The following is a 27,766-nucleotide window of genomic DNA, read 5'->3' on the forward strand; positions in this document are numbered from 1 at the left end:
TGACCTCCTGCAATGATCGAGCAATCAGTGTATAGAATGTTTTCGCAGGGTTAAACTATCTGTGGTTAGTGAGGGGGAAACATGCATTTCATAATTCATTTACAGAAAGAGAGGGAAAAATACATAAGGGAGAGTACATTACTATGTGTGTGTTTTTTTTTTTTTGTTTTTTTTTTACTACAAATAATTGGGCATCTTGTGGTTAATTCCGCTTGTAAATTTATAGGGACAGTCAACACCAGAATTTTTGTTATTTAAAAAGAAAGATAATCGCTTTATTACCCATTCCCCAGTTTTGCATAACCAACACTGTTTTATATAAATACACTTTTTACCTCTGTGATTACCTTGTATCTAAGCCTCTGCAAACTGCCCCCTTATTTCAGTTCTTTTGACAGACTAGCATTTTAGCCAATCAGTGCCCACTCCCGGGTAACTTCACGTGCATGAGCTCAATGTTATCTATATGAAACACATGAACTAATGCCCTCTAGTGTTCAAAATGCATTCAGATTAGAGGCAGTCTTCAAGGTCTAAGAAATTAGCATATGAACCTCCTAGAATTATCTTTCAGCTAAGAATACCAAGAGTACAAAGCAAAGTTGGTGATAAAAGTAAATTGGAAAGTTGTTAAAAATTACATTCCCTATTTAAATCGTGAAAGTTTTTTTTTTTTGGACTTGACTGTCCCTTTAAGGCAATATGTGGAAGTGGATATTAAACTGTAGGCAAGTGCATTCAGGGGTTTCGAATGCCTCTGAATGCGGAAGAAGGCGACTTGTGTAAAAGTGTAACGTATTAAGATCTGTGCAAATTCAGATTTGTGTGTTGCACTTTTACAAGAAGAAATCCAGATTTTTATATATATATATATATATATATATATATATATATATATATATATATATATATATATATATATATATATATATATATATATATAAAAAAAAAAGATTATGCTATTAAATTTACTTAATTCTCTTGGTATCTTTTTGTTGAACCTGGGTAAGTTCAGGGGCAGCAGTGCACTACTGGGAGCTGCCTGGTGATTGGTTCTCTACACACACACACATGCCTCTTGTAATATGCTCACTCTGTGTATTCAGCTTGGTCACCGTAGTACATTGCTGCTCTGGAGTGGATTTTAACAATCTGTTTAAGCCTATTTTAAGGGGTTAAATACATTGTTACATGTAAGAAACAGTGCAATAATAAAATGCTCTAACATATAGCATTTTCATTCTGCACTTTTTATGTCTCTTTAGCCAAATGGATTACATTTTTAAAACAATTTTCTAGTTCTGTTTATACGTTTGTCAATTCTAGCCCACTCATGGCTTGTGGCCTTGCTTTTACCTGTACATACAACGTAAATGTAGATGGTACGGATTCTGTCAGGCACCAAGGACAAGCAAGGCGATTGGTGTCTGAAGATCAAGCCATTGTGTTAAAGGGACAATAAATACCTTGTAATTACAAGACATTTCAGTTATGTTGCTATAAAATAACATATCAGCCAAGTATTAACATTTTTAAAACACAGTAACATCCTTTTTACTGCAATTATTGATCAATAACCAAACTTCTCCCACCCTTTTAACTTATTTGGAGCAGCCCCCCTGACCCTATCCCATCATTGAAATCTCGTGATCGCAGGATTTCAATTTGTTTATATCGGAACGTTGTAGACAAACTAATCCGGTCATCAAAGGGTTAAGAAAACAACAACAACAACAAAAAAGCGCCTCTATGGGCTATATAAATGGATAATCTACAAAACATTTATGCAAAGAAAAATAGTGTATAATGTCCCTTTTTAAGTTCTTGGAATTAGAAATTGCTCAATTTTCAGTGCTGAATTACATAAATAAGGGAGGGGGTTGTTTCATTACACATAACTAAACATGTTGTATACAAATCTCGAGTTGTTTACTGTCCCTTTTAAGAGAATATCCATCTCTCCTGTCTGCCATGTTGCAATGAGAGAATTTACTTTCATGGTCATAGCCCACGTTTGTCCATGTAATTCCTCTGGATCTTTCTCCATTCTACAGTCCTTCTCCTACATAGGTCTGAATCCAGTGAGAGACCCCTTCTGTGATATCTCAGACCTGTCAGTGAAGGGTAGAAAGATAACAACCCCCCCACCACCACACCACACACATGCCCATACTGGGTGAGGATCATATTCCATGAGTAGGGCTCCTTTCTTGTTTATCGCTGTCATTGTAGAGAGTTAAACAACTTTCAGGTCATCTAACATCCTTCATTTTGACTTGCTGTCATTTTACAGCGTGAGAGATCAACTCACTGTCTCCATGCTTTCTTTGGCTGTCATTCTGCATCTCCTTATGGCAAACTATCCCCTCGATCCCTAAATCCTATTAAAAACAAGGGCACTTTAATTCATCAAAATTGACATTTCACTCTTTTTCTTCAAAAACTTACATTTTCATTCAAGCAGCCGCTCCAGCGATTCCCACGGCCGATGGAAGCCTCTGCAGGCGTCAGAAATGACGAATCCGGCTTCTTCCAATCATGGCTTCCCCCCAGGGGACTCTTGGCCTGATGCAACGCTGTGATTGGAGGAAGCTGGATAAATCTTTTTAGACCCTTAAAGACGGCTTGCGACGGGCGGAGGAAGTCCTGGAACGGCTGCCAGGATTAAAAGGTAAGTTTTTAAAGAACACGAGTGAAATGTCAATTTTGATGAATTAAAGTGCCCTTGTTTTTAATAGGATTCTTAAAAACCGGGCACTAATTCATCAAAATTGACCTTCACTTTAAACTGAGGATGGGAATAAATAAAGGGCAGCACATGCCAGATGCACGCTCCCTTGCAAGTCCTGGGACTAGCATCCTTAGAGCATCCCTCTACAATGGATGTGGTTACTGAAAGAATTGAGGTAAAATATCTTCCTTTTTTACATAGAGATGCTTAGGTGATATTTTTCTGTCAGCTTTTTACAGCTATGCTGCATCACTTTCAAGTCCTTTAACATTTGGGGATCATGTCCCTTTAATCTTTCATTAATGTGTGTTTTGTCTTATTTGTGGTCTAAGCATTTAGGTTTGCTTATAATCGAAGCTCCATGCTTTTTGTGACATGTGAGCCTCAAAGACTCCATACTCTCTCTATCCTTTTTCCTGTCTGCCTTTTTAAAGTGTCAGGAAATATATATTTCTCCAACATAGGTGTGTCCGGTCCACGGCGTCATCCTTACTTGTGGGATATTCTCTTCCCCAACAGGAAATGGCAAAGAGCCCAGCAAAGCTGGTCACATGATCCCTCCTAGGCTCCGCCTTCCCCAGTCATTCTCTTTGCCGTTGTACAGGCAACATCTCCACGGAGATGGCTTAGAGTTTTTTTAGTGTTTAACTGTAGTTCGTGGCACTTCCGTTCGGATTAGCCACTGCTCCAAGGATTTTCACAAAGGTACTAGGGTCCCTTCTAGCGGTGCTAAGACCAAGGGGCATTGCAGTAGTACCTTACTTGGACGACATTCTGATTCAAGCGTCGTCCCTTCCTCTAGCAAAGGCTCACACGGACATTGTCCTGGCCTTTCTCAGATCTCACGGATGGAAAGTGAACGTAGAAAAGAGTTCTCTATCTCCGTCAACGAGGGTTCCCTTCTTGGGAACAATAATAGACTCCTTAGAAATGAGGATTTTTCTGACAGAGGCCAGAAAAACAAAACTTCTAAACTCTTGTCAAATACTTCATTCCGTTCCTCTTCCTTCCATAGCGCAGTGCATGGAAGTAATAGGTTTGATGGTAGCGGCAATGGACATAGTTCCTTTTGCGCGCATTCATCTAAGACCATTACAACTGTGCATGCTCAGTCAGTGGAATGGGGACTATACAGACTTGTCTCCGACGATACAAGTAAATCAGAGGACCAGAGATTCACTCCGTTGGTGGCTGTCCCTGGACAATCTGTCACAGGGGATGAGCTTCCGCAGACCAGAGTGGGTCATTGTCACGACCGACGCCAGTCTGATGGGCTGGGGCGCGGTCTGGGGACCCCTGAAAGCTCAGGGTCTTTGGTCTCGGGAAGAATCTCTTCTACCGATAAATATTCTGGAACTGAGAGCGATACTCAATGCTCTCAAGGCTTGGCCTCAGCTAGCAAAGGCCAAGTTCATACGGTTTCAATCAGACAACATGACGACTGTTGCGTACATCAACCATCAGGGGGGAACAAGGAGTTCCCTGGCGATGGAAGAAGTGACCAAAATCATTCAATGGGCGGAGACTCACTCCTGCCACTTGTCTGCAATCCACATCCCAGGAGTGGAAAATTGGGAAGCGGATTTTCTGAGTCGTCAGACATTACATCCGGGGGAGTGGGAACTCCATCCGGAAATCTTTGCCCACATTACTCAACTGTGGGGCATTCCAGACATGGATCTGATGGCCTCTCGTCAGAACTTCAAGGTTCCTTGCTACGGGTCCAGATCCAGGGATCCCAAGGCGACTCTAGTAGATGCACTAGTAGCACCTTGGACCTTCAAACTAGCTTATGTATTCCCGCCGTTTCCTCTCATCCCCAGGCTGGTAGCCAGGATCAATCAGGAGAGGGCATCGGTGATCTTGATAGCTCCTGCGTGGCCACGCAGGACTTGGTATGCAGACCTGGTGAATATGTCATCGGCTCCACCATGGAAGCTACCTTTGAGACGAGACCTTCTTGTTCAGGGTCCGTTCGAACATCCGAATCTGGTTTCACTCCAACTGACTGCTTGGAGATTGAACGCTTGATCTTATCGAAGCGAGGGTTCTCAGATTCTGTTATTGATACTCTTGTTCAGGCCAGAAAGCCTGTAACTAGAAAAATTTACCACAAAATATGGAAAAAATATATCTGTTGGTGTGAATCTAAAGGATTCCCTTGGGACAAGGTAAAAATTCCTAAGATTCTATCCTTTCTTCAAGAAGGATTGGAGAAAGGATTATCTGCAAGTTCCTTGAAGGGACAGATTTCTGCCTTGTCTGTGTTACTTCACAAAAAGCTGGCAGCTGTGCCAGATGTTCAAGCCTTTGTTCAGGCTCTGGTTAGAATCAAGCCTGTTTACAAACCTTTGACTCCTCCTTGGAGTCTCAATTTAGTTCTTTCAGTTCTTCAGGGGGTTCCGTTTGAACCCTTACATTCCGTTGATATTAAGTTATTATCTTGGAAAGTTTTGTTTTTGGTTGCAATTTCTTCTGCTAGAAGAGTTTCAGAATTATCTGCTCTGCAGTGTTCTCCTCCTTATCTGGTGTTCCATGCAGATAAGGTGGTTTTACGTACTAAACCTGGTTTTCTTCCGAAAGTTGTTTCTAACAAAAACATTAACCAGGAGATAGTCGTGCCTTCTTTGTGTCCGAATCCAGTTTCAAAGAAGGAACGTTTGTTGCACAATTTGGATGTTGTTCGCGCTCTAAAATTCTATTTAGATGCTACAAAGGATTTTAGACAAACATCTTCCTTGTTTGTTGTTTATTCTGGTAAAAGGAGAGGTCAAAAAGCAACTTCTACCTCTCTCTCTTTTTGGATTAAAAGCATCATCAGATTGGCTTATGAGACTGCCGGACGACAGACTCCTGAAAGAATCACAGCTCATTCCACTAGGGCTGTGGCTTCCACATGGGCCTTCAAGAACGAGGCTTCTGTTGATCAGATATGTAAGGCAGCGACTTGGTCTTCACTGCACACTTTTACCAAATTTTACAAGTTTGATACTTTTGCTTCTTCTGAGGCTATTTTTGGGAGAAAGGTTTTGCAAGCCGTGGTGCCTTCCATTTAGGTGACCTGATTTGCTCCCTCCCTTCATCCGTGTCCTAAAGCTTTGGTATTGGTTCCCACAAGTAAGGATGACGCCGTGGACCGGACACACCTATGTTGGAGAAAACAGAATTTATGTTTACCTGATAAATTACTTTCTCCAACGGTGTGTCCGGTCCACGGCCCGCCCTGGTTTTTTAATCAGGTCTGATAATTTATTTTCTTTAACTACAGTCACCACGGTATCATATGATTTCTCCTATGCAAATATTCCTCCTTTACGTCGGTCGAATGACTGGGGAAGGCGGAGCCTAGGAGGGATCATGTGACCAGCTTTGCTGGGCTCTTTGCCATTTCCTGTTGGGGAAGAGAATATCCCACAAGTAAGGATGACGCCGTGGACCGGACACACCGTTGGAGAAAGTAATTTATCAGGTAAACATAAATTCTGTTTTGTATGTGAAACTGTAGGTATTTTCTACACAAGATTCTAAATGGATTTTGATAGTTTGAGACCTATTTGGAATAAGATCACAATCGGTGAATAAGCATTAAAGGGACAGGAAACCCTCCAAATTTTCTTTCATGATTTGGATAGAACATATAATTTTAAACAGCTATCCAATTTACTTCTATTATCAAATTTGCTTCATTCTTTTGTTATCCTTTGCTAAGGGAACAGCATTGCACTACTTTCAGCAAGCTGAATACATCTAGTTAGCCAATCACAAGAGACAAATGTGTGCAGACACCAATCAGCAGCCGCTCCCACTAGTGTAGGATATGTGCATATTATTTTTCAACAAAGGATACCAGAAGGACAAAGCACATTTTTAAAATAAAAATGAATTTAAAAGTGTCTTAAAATGACATGCTCTGATTCATGCAAGTTTAATTTTTACTTTCCTATTCCTTTAAAGGGACATGAAACCCTTTTTCTTTTTCTTCATGATTCAGATAGTGAACACTTTTAAATAACTGTCCAAATTGACTTCTATTATAACATTTTCTTTGTACTCTTGGCACCTTTGTCGAAGGAGCAGCAATGCATTACTGGGAGCTAGCTGAACATATTTGATAATCTAATGACAAGAGACATATGTGCAGCCACTAATTAGCAGCTAGCTTTCAGTAGTGCATTGCTGCTCCTTGAGGTGTGTTTTTTTAAACAAAGGATACTAAGAAAATTAAGCTAATTAGATAACAGAAGAAAATTAGAGAGTTGTTAAAAAAAATTTGCATGCAGAATCTGAATCATGAAAGGTTTTTAATTTTGAAATTACTGTCCCTTTAAACACCCTGAGATTGTTCTAGTAGTTAATTTATAACTGGCCTCTGCAATGATAGCATTAGATAACCGGTTTCTTAAAGGGACATGAAACCCAAATTTTTTTCTTTTATAATTTAGAAAGAGCATGCAATTTTTAAAGAACTTTCTAATTTACTTCTATTATCTAATTTGCTTCATTTGCTGCTGATTGGTGGCTGCACATGCCTTCTGTGATTGGCTAACCCATGTGCATTGCTCTTCAACAAAGGATATCTAAAGAATGAAGCAAATTAGACAATAGAAGTAAATTGGAAAGTTGTTTAAAATTGTATTCTCTATCTGGATCATGAAAGAGAAGACATTTGGGGTTAGAGTCCCTTTAAAGGGACATTATGGCCAAAATGTAACTGCATGTAGTTGAATTACATCTTTAAATAGAAACATATTTGCAATATACAGGTGTTGACAAAAATGTTTATAATAAGTTATCACTGTGTTAAAGTGAAGGTAAACTTTGATGAATGCCCTTTTTCCTTTTTTTTTTTTTTTTTTATAAAAGTACTATTAAAAACAGGGGCACTTTAATTCATCAAAGTTTACAAAGCAGCCGTTTTTGTTGAAAAAAAATTACCTTTTTTTTTTTTTCTCTTTTCACTGCTAGAGCAGCTTCCCCCACCTAGAGATCCTCTATTCACACGTCAGCAATGACTAATCCGGCTTCCTCCAATTGCAGCATGGCCTCAGGCAATGACTACCCTGGGGGGGGAAAGCTGTGATTGGAGGAAGCAGGATTAGTCATTTCTGACGTGTGAATAGAGGATCCTCTAGGTGGGGGAAGCGGCTCTAGCTGTGAAAAGGAAAAAAAGGTCAATTTATTTTTTTTTTTAACAAAACGGCTGCTTTGTAAACTTTGATGAATTAAAGTGCCCCTGTTTTTAATAGTATTTTTAAAAAATGGGCTTTCATTCACCAAAGTTTACCTTCACTTTAACATTTAGTCTCTGCACGTGCATGTGAAGGATAACTAAATATTCTCTGTGCACCAGCATTTTATATACTGCTGCTGCTTAGACTACCGGAGGGACTTGTACCATGCCAGAAATTAAAGGGACAGTATAGACTCATTTTTATATAACTGCATGTAATAGACACTACTATAAAGAATAAGATGCACAGATACTGATATAAAAATCCAGTATAAAACTGTTTAAAAACTTACTTAGAAGCTGTCTGTTTAGCTCTGTTGAAAAGGTAGCTGGAAAGCCCACTGCAAGTGGGAAATAAAACACTCCCCCCTCCCCCTTCTTTTGCATATGAAAAGACCCTTTACACAAACAGGAGCAAGATGGAGAAGGTAGCTGACAGTATTCAAATAAAACTTGTTTGGGGCTTGGTTAGGAGTCTGAAAATCAGAGCAATGTTATATAAAAATAATCAAAACTATAATTTTTTTTAAAAATAAAACTTTATGGGCTTTATAAATAGATTATCTACAAAACATATATGCAAAGAAAAAATGAGTGTATAATTTACCTTTAACAGTCATTACCAGATGGTATAAACACCTTAGGCTCTCTGAGCATGTGCTGTGTTTAAAATGCTGGTGCACGGTGCATACTTAAAGGGACATTCAATCAAAATTAAACTTTCATTATTCAGATAGAGCATGCAATTTTAAACAACTTTCCAATTCACTTACATAAACAAAATGTGCACAGTCTTTTTATATTTAAACTTTTTGAGTCACCTACTGAGCATGTGCAAGAATAAGTGTGTATGCATTTGTGAATGGCTGATGGCTGTCACATGGTACGTGTATGCATTTGTGATTGGCTGATGGCTGTCACATGGTACAGGGGGAGTGGAAAAAGACAACTTTTAAAATTGTCAGAAAACAAAATCTACTACTCATTTGAAGTTCAGACTAAGTGCTATTGCATTGTCTTGTTATCATGCATTTGTTGATTATACAAATCTACAATGTTGACTGGTCCTTTAAATACTCGTTTGAAACATCTTTAGCTTTTATTAGAAGCGTTTTTTGCTAATACATGTATATTACAAAAATGCTTCTACTCAAAACGGATGTGCATCTGTGTGGATTCCAATTTTGGCTGGAAATGTCCCTTTATGCTAGGTAAATTTGTTTAGAACATGGCTGTGCCCATTAAACAACTGATATAGTTTTTAAAAATACATCTGTATGTAGGCTAAGAGTTAATACCTTTTTTAAAAGAAAACATTTATGCATAAGAATATTTGCTGATGCCACATATGAATACAATCATTTTTAAATACCTTTTTTGATACGAACAAGCAACTTGTAGTCTGTGTTTTGAGGAAATAGGTAGCTTGTTTTTTAATTGGCAGTTAAAAGAAATAATCATTTTCCCTTGTATGACTGTCCTATATCACACACCCTTCCTCTTTCCTTGAATACCTACAGACCTGTGTGCAGTGTCTAGTTTGATTATATACACTGATTATTTATAGACCTTTGAAGGCAATGTGCAGAGATGGATTTTTAAAACCAACACATTATTTTCCCAGCAAAAATAAAGAAAACCCATGTAAGAAAAATGTGGGAGAGACCCTTTACATTTCCCCCCCACACATTCCCTACTAGAAGAGTACTTCTAACCTCAAAGTAATGAACAACCAAGTTCAGATGGGGAGTGCCAGATAAAATGCTTTGGAGAGTCGTACATTGGACCTGCTTTTAGAATTTGGGATCTGTGTTGTACAGGAAACATTAGACATAGTGCTTATGAACACAATATATATCCCAGTCTGTACCATCTGTGTATGGGTAAATAAGTTGTGTCACATGACAGTCAGTGTTCGTGATGTCATGTGGTGACGCACAATGTGTCATTGTAGTGTGTGTGCGCTGCTTATTGGAACACTGTGTAATTCTCCTTACAGAGAAATGCTGATCATCTGGGGAATGAGGAACAAAAAAAGGAGATGATTATACATGGATGGATGGCTGCATGGCATGGGGGGTACAGTGATGACGATGTATGGGCTCTGAATGCTACATGTTGTAGGGATTTTACAAAGTGGGAGAGGGACAGCTGTATGGATATATAGCGATGGAAAGGTTATTTTATTTTTGTGAGAAAGAATCAGTACTGTGTGCAGAGACAGGGGAATGCTATATGTGTGTTCAGAGGCAGAAATGGCTTTGCAGGTTACACTGAATATGTGGGGGGAGCAATGCGTTGACGGGGGATGTGTGTGGTGCAGGGAGGAGGGGGCTTCTCTGCTTGGAACTGGGGGTATTCAGTGTGTGTGGTGCAGGAAAGAGGGTGGGTTAGTGAGGGGAGGGGGAGAAGATTTTTGGAAGGATGCATATTTTTTTTCTTTTTTTTGGGTTGGACAGACACATCCTGGTGAGAGGGAACAAGACAGAACCTAATGTTCCAGGGACATGAGGGGGAGGGGGGGGGGGGGACAGCATCATGAGCAGAGAATTGCTATAGTACAGTAACGCCAGCCCTACACACTGCACCACACTCATTAACCCTGTCTTGTAATAACCTTTCTCTGTAGCTCCAAACCTGTAGTTTTTATATTGATCTTCACGTAGCTTCCTATGCTTTAATATACACGAGTACCTAGTTAAACAGGTTTGTTGTTTCTCTGGATCCATTCACTGATTCACTGTACTTTGTCATAATTATATATACAGGACTAGTTAACTCTCTGTCTTTGTTCCGCTGCTGCTTTCACCTATACCACATCAGCGTATGCGCTGCATCAGATCTCCTATTCACATGAATTATTTGAATGTCATTTAATCTACCTCTCATGCAAATAATCACCTCACATTGCTCCCTCTAGGGCATTATGTCACTAAAAATATATATAGGAACACAAGGTTCTATTCTAATAGGGTTAAAAAAAAAAGCCTATCTCCATTACATTCTATGGGGAATTTTATTGATAATTGTATAGTTGTTTGTTTTTCTTTCTTTCTAAAGAATTACATTTATAGCCCAGAGTCTGTTGGATAAGAACCTTTGAAAGAAACATACACTGCTCGCTATCGGTATATGAATTTACGATTATATTTTTAGTAATCCTAGTGATTTAAATACGATCTGAATGTTCACTTGAGGTGTTTTGAAGTCGTCTTACTGCTTCCACTTAGAGAAGATGCATTTAGGGTTTATTTTTGTTTCCAATTTTGTACATGAAATTCTGCACTAATTGACAATGTAGTTATGGTCTTTAACAAACCATTGAATCCTAAATCTCCATAGTACATTAACAACACCATAGGAATTGAACTCCCACGCATTATGTACAAGTTACAGAAAGTAGACTATTCCTGAATTTCACTTTCTTACCAGTTTGGGTACAAACCTTATTAAAGGACCAGTCAACACTGTAGATTTGCATAATCAACAGATGCAAGATAAGAAGACAATGCAATAGCACTTAGTCTGAACTTCAAATGAGTAGTATATTTATGTTAAATAAATTGTAAAGTTATGTCAATTTCCACTCCCCCTGTATCATGTGACAGCCATCAGCCAATCACAAATGTATATGCTGTAAATTCTTGCACATGCTCAGTAGGAGTTGGTGACTCAAAAAGTGTAAATATAAAAAGACTGCAACTTTTTGTTAATGGAAGTAAATTGGAAAGTTGTTTAAAATTGCATGCTCTATCTGACTCATGAAAGTTTAATTTTGACTTGAGTGTCCCTTTAAGAGTATTGTGCAGCTAGAAATGTACACAATATATTACTATGCAATATGTTGCAACTAAGAGTTTTTAAAGGGACATGAAAACCACATTTTATTTCTTTCATAATTTTAAAAGAGCATGCAGTTTTAAACAACTTTCCAATTTACTTATTTAATTTGCTTCATACTCTTCATATCCTTTGTTGAAAAGCAAAATTAAATAGGCTCAGTAGCTGCTGATTGGTGGCTGCGCATAGATGCCTTGTGTGTGATTGGCTCACCCATGTGCGTTGCTATTTCTTCAACAAAGAATATCTAAAGAATGAAGCAAATTAGATAATAGAAGTAAATTGGAATATTGTTTAAAACTGTATTCTCTATCTGAATCATGACAGAAATATTTTGGGTTTCATGTCCCTTTAAAGTTAGTTATGACACTTTAGTGTACTGCAATTTTGGGCTTCTATAACCTTAGTTTGCAGAGTAATTATATTATTGTTGGCGGTAAAATTGCACCTGTTTTTGCTACCACACTTGTACTGTAATCCCTGTTCAATAGGGGCATACAGGATTCATAATCTGACGTGCTACATTTTATTTTTGCACTGTGTTTCAAACCTTTAAGAGGGTTAAAGGGACATCAAATCCAGAATATTTTTTTTTTTTTTATGATTCCAATGAAGCGTAGAAATTTAAAACTTTCCAATCTTACTTCTATTATCTAATTTGCTTCAGCTGAACACATCGGGTGAGCGATTATCAAGAGGTATACATGTACATCTACAAATCTCCCAGTAGTGCATTGCTGCTCCTGAGGCTACCTGGGTATGCTTTTCAACAAAGGATACCAAGAAATCAAAGCAAATTAGATGTTCTAAGTAAATTGGGTGGTTGTTTAAAATGACATGCTCTCTCTGAATCATGAAAGTTGTGTTTTTTTTTGTTTGTTTTTTTTTTTACACTTTTTAACCGATGTTAAAATCCAGCTGCTGGGTCTCGAGTACACTGTCGATACAGAGGTAAAAAACAGCTGGTTATTGGTGGCTACTTAGATATGCTGTCCCTGCTTTGCTCGGCTACCATGCTCAGGACAGTCAGTGTTTTAACCCCTTTTTCAGAAATGTAAACACATTATGTTGTATTTAAAGGGACAGTATACACTCATTTTCATATAACTGCATGTAATAGACACTACTATAAAGAATAAGATGCACAGATACTGATATAAAAATCCAGTATAAAACGGTTTAAAAACTTACTTAGAAGCTGTCAGTTTGGCTCTGTTGAAAAGGTAGCTGGAAAGCCCACTGCAAGTGGGAAATAAGACCCTCCCCCCTCCCCCTTCTTTTGCATATGAAAAGACCCTTTACACAAACGGGAGCAAGCTGGAGAAGGTAGCTGACGGTATTCTCATAAAACTTTGGGGCTTGGTTAGGAGTCTGAAAATCAGAGCAATGTTATTTAAAAATAAGCAAAACTATACATTTATTTAAAAAAAAAAAAAAACTTTATGGGCTTTATAAATAGATCATCTACAAAACATTTATGCAAAGAAAAAATGAGGGTATAATGTCCCTTTAAGCAATAGCTAAATGCTGTTTATTAGATCATTTTAATATTGCTTCTTTATGTCTCTCTTAAAGGACCAGTAAATACAGTAGATTTTTCATAATCGACATATGCATGATAACAAGACGGTACATTAGCACTTAGGGGCTGATTTATAAAAGTGCGAGCGGACATGATACCATGTAGCGTATCATGTCTGCCGCACATCGATAAATGCCGACAGCATACGTTGTCGGCATTTATCATTGCACAAGCAGTTCTTGTGAACTGCTTGTGCAATGTGGCCAATCGGCCACTAGCAGGGGGTTTCAACCAGCCCGATCGTATAGAATTGGGCGGATTGATGTCCGCAGGCGGACAAGTTATGGAGCAAGCGGTCTTTAGACCGCTGCTTCATACCTGCTGTTTCCGGCGAGCTCCATTCGGAGCTTGATAATTTGGCCCCACAGTCTGAACTTCAAATGAGTAGTAGATTTTGTTCTGACAAATTTTGGTTATGTCTATTTCCACTCCTGTATCATGTGACAGCCATCAGCCAATCAGAAATGCATATACGTATATTCTGTGAATTCTTGCACATGCTCAGTTGGAGCTGGTGACTCAAAGTGTCAATATAAAAAGACTGCACTTTTTGTTAATGGAAGTAAATTAGAAAGTCATTTAAAATTGCTGCTCTATCTGATTTAATTAAATTTTAATTTTGACTTTTTAGTATTATGTGATTTACGTCCATTCTATTGTGAGGACGTCAATAGAATTAATTCCGATCTTTTCAAACATTTGTTACAATTTCCCCCCAATATTTATAGCCTGAAGAACATGGTGATACACCTGTCAATGGCTCTCCCACCCTAGTGCACATAAAGCTTCCCCACCCAGACTGTATGTAATGATGCTGTTCCACTCGCCGTGCAGTCTTTTCCGTTCCCTCCCTTGTTCGCTTCCTTCCTGTCGTTCTGTGTGCGTACACCCTCTCTATCCCCTTTCCTCCTATACAACAAAGTTCATTTTTATTCCTGTTCTTTCTGTAGTAATCACCCCTCACAGATACTTACTATTTACTAATGCTGCGCTCCACTTCCCAGCTTCTATCAATTCATGCTTAGCATCCAGCTCCCCTCGCATTTGTATACATTACAATCGCCCACCATTCTTGATACGTGCTTATAAGATTGCCCCTTAAAGGGAAATGACGCCCAACATTTTTCTTTCATGATTCAGAGAGAGAATGTAATTTTAAACAGCTTTCCAATTTTACTTCTATTATCAAATGTTCTTCATTCATTACAGTTGCCAATATACTATGTTAATACATAATCTCAATACTGACAATGATTTCCATGTATGCATAATATAAATGATAAACGCCTCAATACAATATCTACTAGGACTTAGAGGGATACAACCAATCATAATGCAGTACAAACCCTGGGCACATCATTCAAATAACCTGTTACTTCATCTGTAAATCTACTTGCCATTCTTACAATGTATATATTAACAAAAGAAAATCCATAGTTATAGTCTTATATTCTGTTATTGCATCTTTATAAACTAACCATAATAAAGACTTAACTTATTCATTTCTTTGTGAGTTCATCCCTCTTTTTCCTTCTTCCCATTTTTTACTTTGCCTGCTTGTAATCTAATTCGGCCACTAAGAATGCATTTTATGTATTATCTAGTAGACCTGATATTGTTCTATATGGTCTTGGTTCTAAACCTCCCTTTCCTAGCCATCTTTCTCACATCACCCCAACTCTTTCTACTCTTTACCTCCCTATGCCTAACTTCCTATTGTGCTTTTCAATCTTGTAAAATTTTGCTTCTAGTAACCGTATTTTCCTTTACTTTATTTTCCTCACTTTCCCTTTGAGCTGTTTTATAGAGAGAGAGAAAAAAAAAAAAGATTTAAGATTTTTATATAAAATGTTTAGTTATGCATAATAATTGTCATTATTTATTTTACCCCCTTTTGAGGCAATTAAGCTTGGAAAATTAAGCAATTAATAGTTCTTTGAACTTAAAATGCGCCCTGCTGACTTCTGAGGGCTAGGTCTGCTACATATCTGTCCCTAATCGGATTTATCAGATAACTGCAAAACAATGCATTTATACGAACATTATGACAGTGCTTGTTTGGAGACTAAAGCCCAGATTGGCTCCTTCAAACAAGGCAAATTGTGGGTGGAGTTTGGCTATTGAAAAGCTAGGGTTATCATCCCTGTAATAAGCAGCCAGCATTTTAAATATACTTTTACATTACTAGGATGGGCATACATTCATTAAATAGGGATGAAACCCCTTGTAATACAATTAACATACCAGTCAGGTTCAAAACTTTCTGAACCTATTAACACCTGTTTAATGCAATAGGTTTTCAATTGCCAAACCCCCTCACTACTTGCCTTATTTAGAAGGGAAAATCAGGACTACTTACTGGAGCAGACAATGCTAGCCACTGTTTTGCAGTACATTTTTACAAGCCTCTTGTCTTTTGGGGCCAATTAAAGGGATAGGGAAGTCAAAATTAAACGTGCCTGATTCAGATAGAGCATGTAATTTTAAGATACTTTTAAATTCACTTCTATTTTCAAATGTGCTTCGTTCTCTTAGTATCCCTTGTTAAAAAATGAATATGCACATATCATACATTAGTGGGAGCTGCTGCTGTTAATTTGTGCCTGCACACATTTGTCTCTTGTGATTAGCTAAATAGATATTTTCAGCTTCCTGTCAGTAGTGCAATGCTGTCCCTACAGCAATGGATAACAAGAGAATGAAGAAAATTTGATAATAGAATTAAATTGGAAAGTTGTTTAAAATGGTATGTTCCATCTGAATCATAAAATAAAATTTGGGGGATTACTATCCCTTTAAGGACAGATATAAATTAGCTTTTTAAAGGGACATTATACACTTGTTTTGTCTTTGCATAAATGTTTTGTAGATGATCTAGTTATAGAGCCCATAATGTGTGTTTGTTTTGTTTTTTTAAATGTATAGTTTTGTTTATTTTTATATAACATTAGTCTGATTTTCAGACTCCTAACCAAGCCCCAAAGTTTTAGAAGAATACAGATGTATACCTACTCCAGCTTGCTTCTGTTTGTGTAAAGGGTCTTTTCATATGCAAAGGAAGTTAGTGGGGAGCTTCTGATATTTCCCACTTGCAGTGGGTGTTCCAGTAACCTTTTAAACAGAGCTAAACTGGAAGCTTCTAAGTAAGTTTTTAAATTGTTTTATACTGGATTTTTATATCCGTATCTCTGCATGATATTCTTTTATATTAGTGTCTATTACATGCAGTTATATGAAAATTGGTGTATACTGTCCCATTAAGTGATCAAACGTTGACTTGCCAAATTTAGCAGGGCAAGACTTTGGAAGTCTGTAATGTGCACTTTCAATTTTTGCAGGAAATCAAAAACCCACACACTAAAGAGTTAATTTACAGGACAAAATAGACAACTGGTGGATAATAATAAATAAATATATATAAATCCTTTATTTTGACATTTCAGGAAACATTGTAAGGAAACAATTTTTCTTCTGTTAAGTGTGATCAGTCCACGGGTCATCATTACTTCTGGGATATTACTCCTCCCCAACAGGAAGTGCAAGAGGATTCACCCAGCAGAGCTGCATATAGCTCCTCCCCTCTACGTCACTCCCAGTCATTCTCTTGCACCCAACGACTAGATAGGATGTGTGAGAGGACTATGGTGATTATACTTAGTTTTATATCTTCAATCAAAAGTTTGTTATTTTAAAATAGCACCGGAGTGTGTTATTATCTCTCTGGCAGAGTTTGAAGAAGAATCTACCAGAGTTTTTGTTATGATTTTAGCCGGAGTAGTTAAGATCATATTGCTGTTCTCGGCCATCTGAGGAGAGGTAAACTTCAGATCAGGGGACAGCGGGCAGATGAATCTGCATAGAGGTATGTAGCAGTTTTTATTTTCTGACAATGGAATTGATGAGAAAATCCTGCCATACCGATATAATGTCATGTATGTATACTTTACACTTCAGTATTCTGGGGAATGGTACTTCACTAGAATTACACTGTAAGAAATACATAAAGCTGTTTAATAACTAGAGATTATGTTTAACGTTTTTGCTGGAATGTAAAATCGTTTTCATTTGCTGAGGTACTGTGTGAATAAATGTTTGGGCACTATTTTTCCACTTGGCAGTTGCTTAATCTGTTTTCTGACAGTTTCTGTTCTCCCTCACTGCTGTGTGTGAGGGGGAGGGGCCGTTTTTTGGCGCTTTTACTATGCATCAAATATTTCAGTCAGCAACTCATTGTATTCCCTGCATGATCTGGTTCATCTCTACAGAGCTCAGGGGTCTTCAAAACTTATTTTGAGGGAGGTAATTTCTCTCAGCAGAGCTGTGAGAATTATAGTTTGACTGAGATAAAAAACGTTTATTCTGTAATTTGTTTCCTGCTTTCAGAATTTGTTATCTTTGCTAATGGGATTAAACCTTTGCTAAAGTTGTGTTGTTTACAAGGATTGAGGCTATAACTGTTTCAATTTATTAATTTTCAACTGTCATAGATCTTCTGTGCTTCTTAAAGGCACAGTACGTTTTAATATTATTCTAATTGAATTGTATTTCCAAGTTGCAAGTTTATTTGCTAGTGTGTTAAACATGTCTGATTCAGAGGATGATACCTGTGTCATTTGTTGCAATGCCAAAGTGGAGCCCAATAGAAATTTATGTACTAACTGTATTGATGCTACTTTAAATAAAAGTCAATCTGTACAAATTGAACAAATTTCACCAAACAACGAGGGGAGAGTTATGCCGACTAACTCGCCTCACGTGTCAGTACCTACATCTCCCGCTCAGAGGGAGGTGCGTGATATTGTAGCGCCGAGTACATCTGGGCGGCCATTACAAATCACATTACAGGATATGGCTACTGTTATGACTGAGGTTTTGGCTAAATTACCAGAACTAAGAGGTAAGCGTGATCACTCTGGGGTGAGAACAGAGTGCGCTGATAATATTAGGGCCATGTCAGACACTGCGTCACAGGTGGCAGAACATGAGGACGGAGAACTTCATTCTGTGGGTGACGGTTCTGATCCAAACAGACTGGATTCAGATATTTCAAATTTTAAATTTAAACTGGAAAACCTCCGTGTATTACTAGGGGAGGTGTTAGCGGCTCTGAATGATTGTAACACAGTTGCAATACCAGAGAAAATGTGTAGGTTGGATAAATATTTTGCGGTACCGACGAGTACTGAGGTTTTTCCTATACCTAAGAGACTTACTGAAATTGTTACTAAGGAGTGGGATAGACCCGGTGTGCCGTTCTCACCCCCTCCGATATTTAGAAAAATGTTTCCAATAGACGCCACCACAAGGGACTTATGGCAAACGGTCCCTAAGGTGGAGGGAGCAGTTTCTACCTTAGCTAAGCGTACCACTATCCCGGTGGAGGATAGCTGTGCTTTTTCAGATCCAATGGATAAAAAATTAGAGGGTTACCTTAAGAAAATGTTTGTTCAACAAGGTTTTATATTGCAACCCCTTGCATGCATTGCGCCGATCACGGCTGCAGCGGCATTCTGGATTGAGTCTCTGGAAGAGAACATTGGTTCAGCTACTCTGGACGACATTACGGACAGGCTTAGAGTCCTTAAACTAGCTAATTCATTCATTTCGGAGGCCGTAGTACCTCTTACTAAACTTACGGCGAAGAATTCAGGATTCGCCATTCAGGCACGCAGGGCGCTGTGGCTAAAATCCTGGTCAGCTGATGTTACTTCTAAGTCTAAATTGCTTAATATACCTTTCAAAGGGCAGACCTTATTCGGGCCCGGGTTGAAAGAGATTATCGCTGACATTACAGGAGGTAAAGGCCATGCCCTGCCTCAGGACAAAGCCAAAGCCAAGACTAGACAGTCTAATTTTCGTTCCTTTCGTAATTTCAAAGCTGGAGCAGCATCAACTTCCTCTGCACCAAAACAGGAAGGAGCTGTTGCTCGCTACAGACAAGGCTGGAAACCTAACCAGTCCTGGAACAAGGGCAAGCAGACTAGGAAACCTGCTGCTGCCCCTAAGACAGCATGAATTGAGGGCCCCCGATCCGGGATCGGATCTAGTGGGGGGCAGACTTTCTCTCTTCGCCCAGGCTTGGGCAAGAGATGTTCAGGATCCCTGGGCGCTAGAGATAATATCTCAGGGATACCTTCTGGACTTCAAATACTCTCCTCCAAGAGAGAGATTTCATCTGTCAAGATTGTCAACAATCCAGACAAAGAAAGAGGCGTTTCTACGCTGCGTACAAGAGCTCTTGTTAATGGGAGTAATCCATCCAGTTCCACGATCGGAACAGGGACAGGGGTTTTACTCAAATCTGTTTGTGGTTCCCAAAAAAGAGGGAACTTTCAGACCAATCCTGGACTTAAAGATCCTAAACAAATTCCTAAGAGTTCCATCGTTCAAGATGGAGACTATTCGGACAATTTTACCTATGATCCAAGAGGGTCAGTACATGACCACTGTAGATTTAAAAGATACTTACCTTCACATACCGATTCACAAAGATCATTATCGGTACCTAAGGTTTGCCTTCCTAGACAGGCATTACCAGTTTGTGGCTCTTCCATTCGGATTGGCTACAGCTCCAAGAATCTTCACAAAGGTTCTGGGTGCTCTTCTGGCGGTACTAAGACCGCGGGGAATCTCGGTAGCTCCATACCTAGACGACATTCTGATACAAGCTTCAAGCTTTCAAACTGCCAAGTCTCATACAGAGTTAGTGCTGGCATTTCTAAGTTCACATGGATGGAAGGTGAACGAAAAGAAAAGTTCACTTGTTCCACTCACAAGAGTTCCCTTCCTGGGGACTCTTATAGATTCTGTAGAAATGAAGATTTACCTGACAGAGGACAGGCTAACAAGACTTCAAAGTGCTTGCCGCACCCTTCATTCCATTCAACACCCGTCAGTGGCTCAATGCATGGAGGTAATCGGCTTAATGGTAGCGGCAATGGACATAGTACCCTTTGCACGCTTACACCTCAGACCACTGCAACTGTGCATGCTAAGTCAGTGGAATGGGGATTACTCAGACTTATCCCCTTCTCTGAATCTGGATCAAGAGACCTGAAATTCTCTTCTATGGTGGCTTTCTCGGCCACATCTGTCCAGGGGGATGCCATTCAGCAGACCAGACTGGACAATTGTAACAACAGACGCCAGCCTTCTAGGTTGGGGTGCCGTCTGGAATTCTCTGAAGGCTCAGGGACAATGGAGTCAGGAGGAGAGTCTCCTGCCAATAAACATTCTGGAATTGAGAGCAGTTCTCAATGCCCTCCTGGCTTGGCCCCAGTTGACAACTCGGGGGTTCATCAGGTTTCAGTCGGACAACATCACGACTGTAGCTTACATCAACCATCAGGGAGGGACAAGAAGCTCCCTAGCTATGATGGAAGTATCAAAGATAATTCTCTGGGCAGAGTCTCACTCTTGCCACCTGTCAGCAATCCACATCCCGGGAGTGGAGAACTGGGAGGCGGATTTCTTAAGTCGTCAGACTTTTCATCCGGGGGAGTGGGAACTTCATCCGGAGGTCTTTGCCCAAATACTTCGACGTTGGGGCAAACCAGAGATAGATCTCATGGCGTCTCGACAGAACGCCAAGCTTCCTCGTTACGGGTCCAGATCCAGGGATCCAGGAGCAGTCCTGATAGATGCTCTGACAGCACCTTGGGACTTCAGGATGGCTTACGTGTTTCCACCCTTCCCGTTGCTTCCGCGATTGATTGCCAGAATCAAACAAGAGAGAGCATCAGTGATTCTAATAGCACCTGCGTGGCCACGCAGGACTTGGTATGCAGACCTGGTGGACATGTCATCCTGTCCACCTTGGTCTCTACCTCTGAAACAGGACCTTCTGATACAGGGTCCCTTCAAACATCAAAATCTAACTTCTCTGAAGCTGACTGCTTGGAAATTGAACGCTTGATTTTATCAAGACGTGGGTTTTCTGAGTCAGTTATTGATACCTTAATACAGGCTAGGAAACCTGTTACCAGAAAGATTTACCATAAGATATGGCGTAAATACCTATATTGGTGTGAATCCAAAGGTTACTCTTGGAGTAAGGTTAGGATTCCTAGGATATTGTCTTTTCTACAAGAAGGTTTAGGAAAGGGTTTATCTGCTAGTTCATTAAAGGGACAGATCTCAGCTCTGTCCATTCTGTTACACAAACGTCTGTCAGAAGTTCCTGACGTCCAGGCTTTTTGTCAGGCTTTGACCAGGATTAAGCCTGTGTTTAAAACTGTTGCTCCACCATGGAGTTTAAACCTTGTTCTTAATGTTTTTCAGGGCGTTCCGTTTGAACCCCTTCATTCCATTGATATAAAGTTGTTATCTTGGAAAGTTCTATTTTTAATGGCTATTTCCTCGGCTCGAAGAGTCTCTGAATTATCAGCCTTACATTGTGATTCTCCTTATTTGATTTTTCATTCGGATAAGGTAGTCCTGCGTACTAAACCTGGGTTCTTACCTAAGGTAGTTACTAACAGGAATATCAATCAAGAGATTGTTGTTCCTTCTTTATGCCCAAATCCTTCTTCAAAGAAGGAACGTCTACTGCACAACCTGGATGTAGTCCGTGCTCTAAAATTTTACTTACAGGCAACTAAGGAATTTCGACAAACGTCTTCTCTGTTTGTCATTTACTCTGGGCAGAGGAGAGGTCAAAAAGCTTCCGCTACCTCTCTTTCTTTTTGGCTTCGTAGCATAATTCGTTTAGCTTATGAGACTGCTGGACAGCAGCCTCCTGAAAGAATTACAGCTCATTCTACTAGAGCTGTGGCTTCCACTTGGGCCTTCAAGAATGAGGCCTCTGTTGAACAGATTTGCAAGGCTGCAACTTGGTCTTCGCTTCATACTTTTTCCAAATTTTACAAATTTGACACTTTTGCTTCATCGGAGGCTATTTTTGGGAGAAAGGTTCTTCAGGCAGTGGTTCCTTCTGTATAAAGAGCCTGCCTATCCCTCCCGTCATCCGTGTACTTTTGCTTTGGTATTGGTATCCCAGAAGTAATGATGACCCGTGGACTGATCACACTTAACAGAAGAAAACATAATTTATGCTTACCTGATAAATTCCTTTCTTCTGTAGTGTGATCAGTCCACGGCCCGCCCTGTTTTTAAGGCAGGTAAATATTTTTTAATTTATACTCCAGTCACCACTTCACCCTTGGCTTTTCCTTTCTCGTTGGTCCTTGGTCGAATGACTGGGAGTGACGTAGAGGGGAGGAGCTATATGCAGCTCTGCTGGGTGAATCCTCTTGCACTTCCTGTTGGGGAGGAGTAATATCCCAGAAGTAATGATGACCCGTGGACTGATCACACTACAGAAGAAAGGAATTTATCAGGTAAGCATAAATTATGTTTTTTACTCCTTAATTTAACATAGAATATTTTTTCCTCTCTCTCGATTTTAAATGTATTTAGAAAATTCGGAAAAATGTAAATTAAAACAATTAGCATCTATGGCTCGGAATAATATCTTAATTTTTGATTTCTTGCACTGGATTGTTATGAATCTAGATGGAGTATGTAGTGATTGATTTTCTAATGTAATACACATGGACAGCGCTGCGGAATATGTTGGTGCTTCATAAAGAGGTATAATAATATACAGTGTGTGTGTGATTGAGAGATATAGATGTGTGTGTATATATATATATATATATATATATATATATATATATATATATATATATATATATATATATATATATATATATATATATATATATATATATATACTCAGCATTATAACTTCTCTAGATTTCAATAAAAAACTTGTATTAATTGTTTTGTTTGTTTTTCATGCATGATAAAGCTTTGCGTTTTTTGATATATTTTTTTTTTGTGCCTGTGGAAGCATGTCCATGTCACTAGTAGAGGTGTAGGAGTTGTTGTCCTTACAAGTCTGTACACAAATAATACTAAAGCATTGTTTGCGCACTAACTAGTATTGTAATGTTTGATATTGATGCATGTGTGAACAGAAGCAATGGTGTATATATCAAGTTATTTTTATACACGTATGTGTGTGTGTATGTGTGTGTGTGTGTATATATATATATATATATATATATATATATATATATATATATATATATATATATATATATATATATATATATATATATATATATATATATATATATATATATATATATATTAATTATACATACAGACATATGAATGTATATGTGTGTTCAGAGGCAGAAATGGCTTTGCAGGTTACACTGAATATGTTAAATAAGTGGGGGGGGGGGCATGCCTTGACGGAGGAGGGGACTTCTATGCTTGGAATTGGGGGTATTCAGTGTGTGGTGCAGGAAAGAGGGTGGGTTAGTGAGGGTAGGGGGTGTAACAGGGAGGGGGAGAAGATTTTGGGAAGGATGCATATTTTTTGTGTGTGTGTTGGACAGACACATCCAAAGTTCAGATGTAAACAAATAAGTAAAAATTGAAATCAAGCAATGGTTCATGCAATCGCGTGATGGGATTGATGGGATTGGGTCAAGGGGGAGTGTTTATGACGCCGTCCATCCCGCAATCCCATTTACCAAGCCGCTAAAGCCCAGTGCAGTTAGGATGGCATGGAACGTCCTTACGGCAGAAAGGGTTAAAATTATTTCCTCTTTAATGTTAGTATGTTTCTGGCACTTAGGTAGTTATCTGGATATAAAACAGTGTGAATTTCTGATTCTTTTGATTTGTTATACTTTTTTGGGGTCAATAATGATTTGTATAGTTCTTCTTCCAGCCAATACCAAATGCACTGCCCAGCAGGTATACATACCACTGTATTATTATCATTATTATGTTGCGTTTTGTGTTTTTTTAACCCTTTAACACAGTTATGACGGAATAGAACGTCCTAGCCAACAGCTGTCCTGAAGCCTACTGCGCTTCCTGGATTTGATCGCGGTCTGGAGGGCGTTCCTAGGATTATAGGGATGCCCCGCAGACCCGATCCAATGATTAAAAATCTTGCGATTGTGTGCACGATCGCGTGATTTCAATTTGTCTACATCGGAACAGTTCCGATGTAGACACTTTAACCCCGGCAGGAAAGGGTTAATTTTAGCAGGCCATGTTGCTCTGTCTCCTAAACACCTCTACTGCTCCTTTTTCTTTAAGAATTTTATTTTGTTTGCGATATTTGTTTAGAGTGCTCTATCTCTCAATGTTTAAGAATACTGATAGATAGATATAGAGATAGATGTGTGTGTATATATATATGTATATATATATATGTATATATGTGTATGTATATATGTATATATATATATATATATATATATATATATATATATATATATATATATATATATATTTATATTTAAACTACAATGTCCATTACATTATGTTGAATTGTGGTAGCCATACCAGAGCATTTTTGTTCTTTACTAAATAGAAATAATTCTGTTTCTAGGAGAGAATAGGTAGTAAGCATGTGGGATTGGTGGTTCATACGGAGGGTTTTCATGTGTCCCCGCTCTGTTGAGCCGTTTGCAGCCCTTGTCAGGGAAGCTATGTAATGTGTAACTGGTGCCAGATGCGGGCAGTGTGCCAACTTCCACGTCCTGTGTACTGCTTATGCGGTCATGTGACCAGGGGAGGGAGAGGGGCACGCAAGCACTGTTAACCCTTGTTACAAAATTAAAATACTTTAGCCATGTAACTGCTTTCCTTCATGATTTAATTACACTCATTTATTTATGATCAGTACAAGTTGTGTGGTCCGTACTGCAATAAAAGTGGTAGTTGCCGAACAGAATGACAGCCTACTGATAGCTGTGTGCGTGGGGGGTCAATAAAGCATGAACAGGGAACTCTGAGGAATCAAATGACAGCCATATGTGGTTAGAAATAGTGAAACAAATGGCTGCAGAGCAAGATGTGAGCGGAAGTAACTGAGTAGTGTAGAAGGTTATTACGTGAATAGCAGCAATTATTGAGAAATGTCATTTATACTGCTGTATCTTTCTTTCTACAGCCATTCACATATAGTCACCTGCAAATGAACTCCATAAACCCCATGAAACCATCACACCCGGGCACAGGGCACAGGTGAGCGTTTGTATTTGGCTTAAATGATCTAATTTTTGTTTTTTGTTCTCTTGGTATCCTTTGTTGAAAAATGGTACCTATGTAGGCTCAGGATCTGCTGATTGGTGGCTGCACATATATGCTTTGTGTTATTGGCTCAACCAGTGCATTTAGATAGTTCCCGGTAGTGCATTGCTGCTCCTTCAAGAAAGGATACCAAGAGAATAAAGCAGATTAGAAAATAAATGTAAATTGAAAATTTGTTCAAAATTATACTCTATCTAAATCATGAAAAAAAATGTTTTGGGTTTCATGTCTCTATAATTCCCATACCTACTTTTTTTTTTTTTTTTTTTTATAATCTGCCTTATTCTTCACACAGATTTCTGTCTCTACAACACCTCTCTATTATATTTTATTCTGAGCTGCTTCCTTAATATTTTATTTTTCCTCTTTGGTTTAGCTAGACACTGTATTTCTTAAGTATAAATGCTTTGGATATCTTACACAACTGTTCATGCATATTCTCTTTTATTTCCCTCTGTACAAAATGAAACTCCTAGATAAAATTGTCTACACTCTCTCTCTCGTTGCTATTTGTGCACACAAAACTGACTCCCTCCCATCTTGTCCTAAACAGTGATGGTTCATTTGCATACGAGTCTGTTCCTTGGCAACAGAGCACCAATCAGGGTGCAGGATCTCTCTCCGTGGTAACCACTGTCTGGGGTCTGAGCAATACGTCGCAGAGCCAGGTAATGTGATGTTATAGGTGGAGCCAGTGGAGAATCTGTATTAACCAATCCCTTGCCATAAATCTGAAATATTATTCTGTTTAAATCTTTCAGTGTAAACTTCAGCTATTGCAGAGCTATAAGCATCTTTATACTAATTCATTGTTACTTCATATAACCTTTTTTGTCATGCAGGTTCCTGGGAATCCTATGGTGCCCAGCGGTGGCCCCACTGGGGGCGGAGTCATGCCAGGCCTTTCAGGCAACGGTGGGGGCATGAATAGCCCTCAGTTCATTGGCCAACAAGGGTTTCCTGAGGGTGGAGCTGGGAAGAATTATCTGCAACAAAATGTATATGGGCGAGGCGGTTATCCAGGTGGCACTGCATATTCTAACAGGTACAATCCCGGTCAATAAATTATGTTAGACGCAACATTTTCTCTTTTTTTTTTTTTTTTTCCGCTCTCTTTATGTTTGATGTTACTTGTTCTGATTTTTGTTTTGAGGAGGGAGGGAAGAATAGGGGCCCCATTATGTGCAAAGAGTTGGTGGCGGAGAGAGAAGTGGGAAGGGAACACCAAGGTGGAGGAGAAAAAAAAAGTCTAAAGGAACGAGTGAGAAAATGGGAGTTTACTTTTAAATGAGTTGCCTAAAAATAAAAAAAATAAAAATAAATAATAAAAATTGAATGTTGTGTCTACAGTCTTCCAAAACTATGTGGAACTATGTATCTATAAATGTATTCATTTATTTTACATAATTACGCTATATGGCAAAAAAAGTATGTGGACACCTGACCATCACACCAATATGAGCTTATTGGACATCACATTCCAAAACAATGGACATTAATATGGAGTGGACCTCCTTTGTGGCTACAACAGCTACAACTCTTCTGGGATGGCTTTGCACAAGATTTTGGGAATTGGTGTCCATTCAGCCAAAAGAGGATTTGTAAGGTCAGGCACTGATCTGTGACGAGGTCTCACTCGCAAGCAGCATTCCAATTCATCCCAAAATTCAGTGGGGTTTAGGTTACAGCTCTGTAAGCCACTCTAGTTCCACTACTAGACCACACTCTTCAAACCATGTCTTCATGTACATCACTTTGTGCAAAAAGGCACAGTCATGCTGGAACAGAAAAGGGCCTTCCTCAAACTCTTGTCACATAGTTGGAAGCACCCAGTTGCTTAAAGTACTTTGTATCCTGTCACATTGAGATGACCCTTTACTGGAACTAAGCAGCCAAGCCCAAACCCTGAAAAACAGCCCCAGACCTTTTTCTCTTGTTTAAGTGTGTTCAGTCCACGGGTCATCCATTACTTATGGGATATATTCTCCTTCCCAACAGGAAGTTGCAAGAGGATCACCCAAGCAGAGCTGCTATATAGCTCCTCCCCTCACATGTCATATCCAGTCATTCTCTTGCAACCCTCAACAAAGGAGGTCGCGAGAGGAGCTGGAGTTTTTACTTAACTATTCTTCAATCAAAAGTTTATTTTAAATGGCACCGGAGTGTGCTGTTTTTCTATCTCAGGCAGTATTTGGAAGAAGAAACTGCCTGCGTTTTTTTCTATGATCTTAGCAGGCGTAACTAAGATCCACTGGCTATT

General features: G+C 39.0%; 1 protein-coding gene across 1 annotated transcript in view; it reads left to right on the plus strand.

The window, feature by feature from the left end:
- Positions 1-27,766, plus strand: part of ZMIZ2 (zinc finger MIZ-type containing 2) — a gene marked incomplete in the record, with an annotated part of 136,043 nt that overhangs the window by 23,793 nt on the left and 84,484 nt on the right. Inside the window, 3 exon segments of the mRNA XM_053718146.1 lie at positions 25,367-25,440; positions 26,060-26,174; positions 26,349-26,551. Coding sequence (XP_053574121.1) covers positions 25,391-25,440; positions 26,060-26,174; positions 26,349-26,551 — 368 coding nt within the window.

Source organism: Bombina bombina, chromosome 6 (genome assembly GCF_027579735.1).
Source record: "Bombina bombina isolate aBomBom1 chromosome 6, aBomBom1.pri, whole genome shotgun sequence".
NCBI lineage: Eukaryota > Metazoa > Chordata > Amphibia > Anura > Bombinatoridae > Bombina > Bombina bombina.